Source organism: Seriola aureovittata, chromosome 7, assembly GCF_021018895.1.
Source record: "Seriola aureovittata isolate HTS-2021-v1 ecotype China chromosome 7, ASM2101889v1, whole genome shotgun sequence".
NCBI lineage: Eukaryota > Metazoa > Chordata > Actinopteri > Carangiformes > Carangidae > Seriola > Seriola aureovittata.
Genome location: NC_079370.1, coordinates 24,363,976 through 24,372,668, shown reverse-complemented (window position 1 = coordinate 24,372,668; position 8,693 = coordinate 24,363,976). Strand labels below are relative to the sequence as shown.

General features: G+C 40.6%; 1 protein-coding gene across 4 annotated transcripts; it reads right to left on the bottom strand.

Moving 5' to 3' along the window:
- Window positions 1-160: 160 nt before the first annotated feature.
- Window positions 161-7,720, bottom strand: LOC130172570 (protein LYRIC-like). 4 transcript variants are annotated; one of them, XM_056381371.1, is made up of 13 exons: window positions 7,060-7,719; window positions 6,697-6,816; window positions 5,908-5,989; window positions 5,337-5,504; window positions 4,894-4,944; window positions 3,895-4,035; window positions 3,611-3,691; window positions 3,427-3,495; window positions 3,182-3,327; window positions 2,479-2,595; window positions 2,266-2,373; window positions 1,915-2,041; window positions 161-1,179 (listed from the first exon to the last, which is right to left on the bottom strand). In XM_056381371.1, the coding sequence occupies exons 1-13, from the start codon at window positions 7,393-7,395 to the stop codon at window positions 1,115-1,117; spliced, it is 1,611 nt and encodes a 536-aa protein (XP_056237346.1). In that variant the 5' UTR covers window positions 7,396-7,719; the 3' UTR covers window positions 161-1,114. The 4 variants fall into 4 exon arrangements, with proteins under 4 accessions (XP_056237346.1, XP_056237348.1, XP_056237349.1 ...); XM_056381373.1 differs by having other exon boundaries at window positions 3,206-3,327; window positions 7,060-7,718; XM_056381374.1 differs by lacking the exon at window positions 3,427-3,495 and having other exon boundaries at window positions 7,060-7,720.
- Window positions 7,721-8,693: the final 973 nt, after the last annotated feature.

Here is an 8,693-nt window from a genome sequence, read left to right as displayed (position 1 = left end):
TGTGGAATGGTTTGTATTGTCCAACATAAATAATAATGAAATCATCAAAAAATAATAATCTGCTGTTGCTTATTAGTATCAACTAATATGGCGCTAGTAGGCACGATATCATACGGTGGTGGTTTGTTGAGCAAAAAACAGTTATATAAAGAAGCCCAAATATAGAAAAACTGGCCTTTATTTAGTCTTTTTACATATGGCTTTAGCTTTTCTTTTATTACAAACAGGTTTTACAAAAGGTTCTGAAGACTTCCAATTCAACCACAGGTGGAAAATCGTGGAGAGGTTGATGACACTGCAATTGTACACCTATGATCAGAGGCTCCCACACGGCTCCAGCCACAAAGCAGTCACAGATATTAAAAACAGCAAGGACACAGTTGTTGACACACTGCAGTACAATGTCAGACAAGGGGACAAACCAGATGGACTGAGTTAATGAAATGTTGTAGTCACACATTATAATGCAAAAATACAGAGCAGACATGATTCCCTTTTCTGCACATAATGATGCTCATGTCTCATTTATGTCACAAATGTTTACACTCTACTGAGCTATAAGCATTGACGTGAAATAAACGTTTGATCTCTGCACTCCTCACCCATCAGTGCTCACTGTGCCATCACGGCTCACAAATGTCAGAGGAAAAATAAAAGACTGCAAAGCGAAGGCCAGTTCAACATTATGGCCCAGTGCTGAGTGACCTGATGCATGTTGACCGTTCTCACTCTCTACACCTTTAAAAACTCCAGCTGTTAGCCACCCCAACATCAAGTCTCTAAACATGATCAGTATTTTCTACATGTCTAATTACTACAATACAGCTCCTTCAGTTATTTGATTCAGTAGAATTAGAAGACAGAATCAAAGTATCAAATGCATACTTAAAAATCATTAACACCGCATCACATTAGATTGCACTGCATCTAGGTTCAGTTTTCAACGATCCACCGACTGACACTCGACGTGTATAAAAGTTGTTTTCATTTTCCAGACAGGTTTTAAGGTAAGTTCGTCATGAAGACCTTAGTTCAAAGTTCTTGTCACAAAAGGTGTTGCATAAACAGGATATGAAGTCTTTTGCATACAGAGATCTGCAGAGTGGACAGGATCTCATGTCTCTCTCCTTGCCTTCTTCTTCTTTGCTGGTTTGGGCGCTTGGCTCTCCTCAGGTTTTTCTGTAGAAACACAAAGAGGTAGAAGGAGGTCAGTCATACAAGTCTAAACGTGATTCATTGTTTTCATTAGAAAGGTCACACCTCACTCGGGATTACTGCTAAGAATAGATTTAATGATTTTAACTGGGTGCAAGTCTTAATATAAATGTTAGATAGTGTGATGAGTGTTGAGAGGTAATGCCTGTCCTGTGTATTCTTTCACTTACATCTAAACCTTGCATGACAGCTGACAATATGATGCACAGTTAACAAATAAACACACCTTTCAGAAATGTAATAAACCTGCTCCCAGCACACAAACATAGGTTGGAGATATGGTAACAACATTCACCACATAAAAATTAAACACAAATTTAACCAGATAAAAAGAAGGCCATTCACCTCTGAGACTGACATATCTGGCAACAAGGAAGGAGAGTCAGTTAAATGTACACTAAACTTTTGCTAGTTTAAGTCGCTGGCTGCATGAAAATGAAAACTGTTGGAGGAACCACTGTCAATCCCACAAGGCAACAAGTAACAGCAACTTTTCATCTGATTCGACCGACATAGTTTTGCACTGTAATACATGATAGATAACATATACCACTTATGCTGGACTTTTAATAAATAGAAAATACTCACAATATAAATTGCAATTACTATTTTAGTCAGAAAAGTAACAATTAATTTCCACCAGATGGTTCAGTGCAGTGCTCAGGCAGCTTTTTACAACTGACTGTCTAATGTGCTCACTTTGTTGGACTGGAGCAGGAAGGCTATTCTGCTTGGCAGTGGGCTCTCCATCAACGGGCTTCTGTGGCACTTGTGTGACGGGGGGTTTTGAGGATATGTTGTCCTTCACTTGTCGCTCCACTCTCGCCTAAAAGAAAGAGCAAAACAGTTTAAATGACTGCAGCTAAGAGAAGGAGTTTAAAAAAAACAAAATCAGCACAAATAATGCTAAAACTGAACAAGGAAAATGTATGATTTCATCATTAAACTAGACTGCTTAATGTTTAATATGACCAGACAGCAAGAGTTCTGTGGTTCATGAAGAGAAACACTTTGATTAAATCATTTGCATTAAATATTAGTTCCACTGACCTCAACAGCAGCTGCTTTGACAGGCTGGATGGCAGCAACGTTCTCCTGACCAGGTGGCTGCTTCTTCACTGAGGCTGCAGGTGCTGCCTCCTTCTCTGGCTCCTCGCCCTTCACAGGACACAAGCTGAGTTTACATCTTAGAAATGTCCAATATTCAAACATGAAGATAGTAGAAAATTGTGTGTGTGTGTTTTTCTCCTCAATAGCAGTTACCTGGCCTGTTGCTCCTCCCTCCTCTGCAGCCTTCTTCTTCTTTTTCTTCTTCTTTTTAGTTTTAGATGTTCCATCAGAAGCAGTCTCTCCCTTGTCCTTTTCATCCTCATCATTGTCCTGAGGAAGATAAATGTATGAAATAAATACTCAGAGAGAAAGCAGGACAAAACAGAGCAGTGAACAAATCACAACATTTTAAGTCTTAACAATTCAGATTTACAGAAATTCCTACTTACTTGGCGCCATCTGGTGGTAATATAAAACATAACAATGGAGGACCACAATGCATGGTGCTAGACCTACATTTACATTAATGATTATGAATTATAGCAGTGATATCTGTGTTTTCTATGCTGTGTCAAGTCAAAATGTCTTTCATCAAATGAGTTTATTAAGCATGGTTTGTACACAACCATAGTCCTGGGAAGAGTCAAATCAGCAACTGTTAATGAACTGTGTTAGTGTATTGTGCATGTGTAGGGGTTGTAATATTGTTAAATAAAGAGCAAAACAACAAAAATGCCTGTGTATTCACTCTTTTGAGTCACTATTATGAGACACAGGTTGACAGTCAGGCGAAGAACCAGGACAGTTGCCCTGGGGCCTGAGCCCTGAGGAGTCATCCACTAGTAGGTTGTTATTTTTAAAACTTCCAGGTAATTCCCATAATGCTTATTTTTGCCTCAAGCCTGGATATATTTACAGCAGCTCTGATCAGCAGATTAACCTTGGCAGGCTCAGGGAGCGGCTGCTCCGGAGCAGGAGGGGCCACAGGAGTAGGCTCTTCATAGTTACCCCAGGCTTCAGAGGGGGCATTCCAGTCAGAGCTGGGGTCAACGGAACCACCATCTGGAAAAGACCACCAGAAAATAGTCAGAAGTGTAAAGGAGTGTCATAATTATGAAGTTACATAAACATTAAATGACAGTTTGAAAAAAAAATCCTTACTGAGCCCAGACCACTCATCATCCACTCTGGGCTGACTGAGCCAGGGCAGCTCGCTAACAGGGTGGGGCTCTACAAGAGACAAGAGACAGTGACTCAACCTGCTTGGCACATGTGATCCTTTGGGAAACTATGCCATCTAGTGGTGAGAGTCACTTGTCACATGCTCCGTTTACTGTACACTTACCAGCAGCACCAACTCCCAGTCCAGTAAAAGACAGATTCAGCTCTGTTGTGGGCATCGCCCTGTCAATCACAGTCCACGACTCTGAAACACAGTTTTATAACAGTGACTTAGAAACTTTTACTGGTATCAATGTATTAATCAGTGTATCTCTAGCTCTGACACTGCAGCTGACAGAGGGGTTAACAGGCATTAAGTGTTTTATGCCATAAAGTTTTAAAATATTACACTAGCGTGTGTAGGGTTCAACAACTAAGCGGTTAAGTAATAGAGATAAAAGTTTTTACCATCGATGTCTGCTCTCCACAGTGACACTGGTTCTCTGCTGGTAGTCCATGGGCCTGACTTCGGAGCAACACTATGAGCAGGAACCTTGACTGCCATATCAGTCACACCAGCAGTCTTTGCTGCCACCTCTCTGTTGTTAACTAAAACCAAGAGAGACACATTTGACACTAAGCCAGAATAAACACAGTTCAGGTTGGCAACACATAAATAATAATAAAGTTTATTCATGTAGCACTTATCAAAAATCAGAGATTACAAAGTGCTTCACAAGGATAAAACAAAACAAGCAAACACTTTACTCAAAATGAAAACACACAAATGAGAAAATGTAAAAATATGTGAAATATTTAAAGGAGACTTACTTTGAACTGTGTAAAAGAAATTTGTTTTTAGAAGTGATTTAAAAGAAGATACCTATTTTTCAAGTCTAAGCAGGTTGTTCTGGAGTTGTGGTGCCCTGCTCTCTCCCTTTTAGTCTTACATCTTGACATAGGAACTAGCAACAGGTTCCTGTCTGAGGACCTCAGACTACGTGCAGGTTGATGAGAGGCAATTCATTCAGAAATACAGTCTGGGGCCATGAAGTGCTTTAAAAATCGATTCTGTAATGGACTGGTAGCCAGTGTAGAGACCTTAGGAGGGGAGTAATATGATCTCTTTTCTTAGTTCTTGTTAGTAGGCTGCTGCATTTTGTACTATTTGAAGTCTATGAATTGATTTATGCCAGTTACGAGACCATTACAGTAATCTAATTGTGAGGAAATTAAAGCATGTATGATGGTTTCTGTGTCTCTGAATCTCAGATATTAACAGATAGAAGCAGGATTGTACTATCTTACTGAAGTGAGTCTCAAAACGAATTAACATCTTATACCGGAGTTTCCAGTGAAGCATGTGAACCTTTGATTTACTACTACACAAAGATGATATCAGTAGTTGGGTAATTTTTCTGAATTGGTAATCAGTCAAAGGCTGAAGCATTTTCAGCTGATAATTACCTTGAGATACAGCAGCCTCCACCTTCTCTGCCTTCACTTTGGCAGATTCTCCTGAGAACAAAGGATGAGAAGGTCAAAATATGCCAAGAACACCATCCACATGGGAGAAGAGAGCATACACACTTCAGCTCTAACACTTCAAGGAAAGCTCACTCGAGACTCAATTCAATTCCCTTAATGCTCGTTTTTATAGCCTGTCCTGTCAACAAGAGACAGTGTGAATGCAACAACAGCCTATACAGATCTCTCTCTCTCTAGATGCCAAGTTAGGCTGTTTATCCAAGATGGTCGGGAGATTTTGTGCCTTGTGTGCATGTCTACATGTCTCTAAGTAAAAAAAGACAAGACAGTTGCAAAATCCCTCCCTCTTCTCAATTTCAAAACTCCTCAAAAGAAGCAAATCACAACCTAAATATGAAAATATACAAGATTAAAGCCACCACCTTTTTTCTTCTTCTGGTTTGCAGGTGCTGCAGAGGCCTTGGGCTGCTCAGGGGGAGTGCTCGCGGGTGTGTCCCCTCCGCCAGGACTGGCTGAGCCATCACTAGAACTTTTGTCCTTCTTGCGTTGTTCACGCCTCTCCTTGTTGCTGACCTTGGTCTCCCATGTGCCTGAAAAGTAACATTGTAAGGAATTAGTTTCAAAACACTGCAAGGCTTCATTGTGGGATTAGTGAGGAAATATGGTATGGATTAGGCAGGATGAAGGAATACATGCAGAAACTGCACACCAAATATACTTTGCTGAGAAAAAGAGCTTCGGGGTGTTCCTAATCTACCAGCCTGAGACTGGCAGAATAAATCAAGTTTTAACCAAAGCCACATTCAAATTCATAACAACATTAGTGCAGAAGTTAGTCATTTGCTATGTGGTGCAATGGTCTTGTTACCAAAAATGGTGGCTTAATAAAGAAAAATTAATCAAAATAGACCTCCTAAAATAACTGAGGTTATACTCTGTCATCACCTTGACCAAACAACTTAATTATGACACAGAGTCATAATATTATTTCACCTTCTTCTGGTTCTTTGCCATCTGCAGTCACGGTCTTGGCCTCCTTTACAGCCTGTTTGGCCTTCTTCTTGGACTTCTTTACCTGGAAGGGGATACATAGTGGGCATAGAGTAGAAATGAAAGCCAATGTACCTGAAAAAAAGCACTTGGAACTGTGTTTATTTAAATAAGGGAAGTGCTACTGTGGAGATACTATGCACCACAAATGTCTTCACCTCCAAGAACAGCAACTGGGCAAGCGACCCCACGCTCACTGAACCGTGGCCAGTCAATCAAATCAGCATGCTCAAGCCTCATCTATTTATAAGTGAAACTACACCCAAGACTCTCTAAATCGGTTACATGGCTCTTTTGTAAGCACCATTTCAATCTCTTGATGTCTGCACAATTACATATTCTGATTCCAGCATCTTTAGGACCACAGTTTGAGTTATTTTGTGGTATACAGATGAAAGGCTGTTCTGTTCTGTTCTGTACTGTTGTTCTAAGTCAGGAGCCATCCTCAAGGATTTTGCTGCATCAGCAAGTTAAAAACTGTAACCTAACACTCGCAGCTGGCCGGTAACATCATTGTAGGGTGACAGTGAGAAAACGTGGCGTTTTCTCAGCAGCGTTTTAATGAAGGAGATGCCAAAGATAATGATATAACTCAAGCAATGGCATTTAGGTGCAACCATTTACTAACACAACCAAGGAACATGCATCACAATGGACACAAAAAATATGTTTAGGTCACACCACCATATTGTGGTGAATGTGCTGCCATGTGTCTTTGGGAGAGCAAATTACCTCTGCAACCTTTTCAGCCTTGACTTCTGGTGGCAGCGGCTGGTGATGTGGCACTATCTCTTCCGATACTATGGCTTCTTCCTGTGGTTCAGCAACAGCTCTCCCATTTGGCTGGGCTTTCTGTAAAGAACATGTAAAGATAAAATGTAGAGGGCCGTTACAACCTCCAGTTATGTTACAGTCAATATATTTAACGCCAATAAAAAGGCTAGCATAGCCAACTTGGACACCAGCCTGAGGTGCAAGTATGCAAGCTAGCTTCAGTTGTCAATGAGATGCTAGCATGACAGCTAGCCTTGCTAACGGTATGGTTTTCAAGCTAGGAGAGGAGTGAGAGGGTGTAGACCGGTTTCGTTCACGTACCTTTTCTGCTTTCTTCTTCTTTTTCTTCGGTTCCTCAGATTTGACAGGTTTACTGACACCGCGCTTTACTTCAATGCCGTCGTCCACAGGGCTTACAGTGGGTCGTTTCTTGAAAAGAGTCCGGCAGACTGAGGCCCACAGAACGACCATCAGCACCAGTCCGGTACATGCCGCTAAGAGGATCACCCATGGCGGAATAAGCTCAGGCTTCAGTCCCAAATCCACGCCGAACTCGGAGCGGAGCAGCTGCAGGCCTTTGGACAACAGTTCATTCAGACGAGTTGTAAGCAGCTTGACCTGCTGAGAGGCCGCGTCCTGCCACTGCTCCATTTGCATTGATTTTCAAACAACAGACAGATTAGTCACGCTTTGCTTGCCGCTATTAGCTGCGCTAGCCTGCAGTGCTAGCTAAAAATAACGGAACGACTTCGACATGATGGAAAACACTATATTCACCCCCTCCTCCACCAGAAACATCGGCCTTGTCAGGCAGCTAGCTAGCTAAATCCTGTAAAGGCTGCAGCAATAAACCAAATTCGCTAACTAGCCAGCAGGCTAGCTGATATCATCGCAAGATAGTATGCCACCGTTAACTGACCACCACAATGCATCTACTGTGACCGCGAATAAGGCAGGTTCACCTCATATGGCTCGGTCTGACTGGAGGAGAAACGCTGCCTTCACTGTCGGTTGTAAATCGGATAATCGAGTGTGTAAGTCGCATTCGTGTATCGTAGCAGTCTATGGCTAAGCACCAAAGAACATTTTATACACTATGTATTATTTTCATACCTATTGCATTTTTGAAGGCAACATATTTACTATTTGTCTCATTGATATATTAAGGAGGACTATGCTCAAGATATAGCAGCGCTTTTATTTTCTTATATTTGTTGGTCCACATTTCTTATCAGTTGTTTCCAAAGTGCCATTAGCCCAATAAATTAATTACTATCAATATTAAAAAGTTATCAATTTATAATTAACTATCAACTTAATCGAGTTAACTAAATTCCGTTATTCACAAATAGTTGTGAAGGCAACAAAAACGGGCCGTGACAGCTCCAATGAGATGGGCGGGGCAACCATTTGTCCCATTCTGATTGGCCAAAATCTTCGGTTCAAAAAATGTTCCAGTCTATTTTGTCAGAGTATGACATTTGCTCTATTTTCCAACCGTATCATTTACTGTCAGACTTTTCTTCTACATTTGATATTTTTTGTCTATATAGTGCAAATTACAAAAACTTCCTTGATTTACAAATCCACAGCAAAATAGGAAACACTATCAACAAAATACTACTACTACTAATAATGATAGTACAGTAGTTATTATCCAGTTGCCTATGGAGGGCAGGTGTGTAGCAGGTCAAATTTAGCCTTTAACATCTATATTTGGAGATCAAACTTGTAGAATGGGAATTTATAAAATTTAGTAAAACAAAACCAGTGTGTGGCATTGATGCTGAATTTCAACATGTGGTTCTGTTGGTTAATCTTAAATCTGAAAAGTTTATACTTTGATATAGTTTCTGAAAATATACACAACTTCTACTTCATTATTTATTGCACTTACACTTGATTCTGAAGGTCTGTTTTGGTATACAAGGGCGGAATAGATTTGACAAAGATGT

Coding starts and splice junctions, on each gene's coding strand:
- LOC130172570 (XM_056381371.1), bottom strand. CDS start 7,395: ATGCAAATGGAGCAGTGGCAGGACGCGGCCTCTCAGCAGGTCAAGCTG. Junction 4,945..5,336: donor AAACCAGAAGAAGAAAAAAG/GTGGTGGCTTTA, acceptor CTTTGTTCTCAG/GAGAATCTGCCAAAGTGAAG. Junction 4,036..4,893: donor GGAGGCTGCTGTATCTCAAG/GTAATTATCAGC, acceptor TCTTGGTTTTAG/TTAACAACAGAGAGGTGGCA.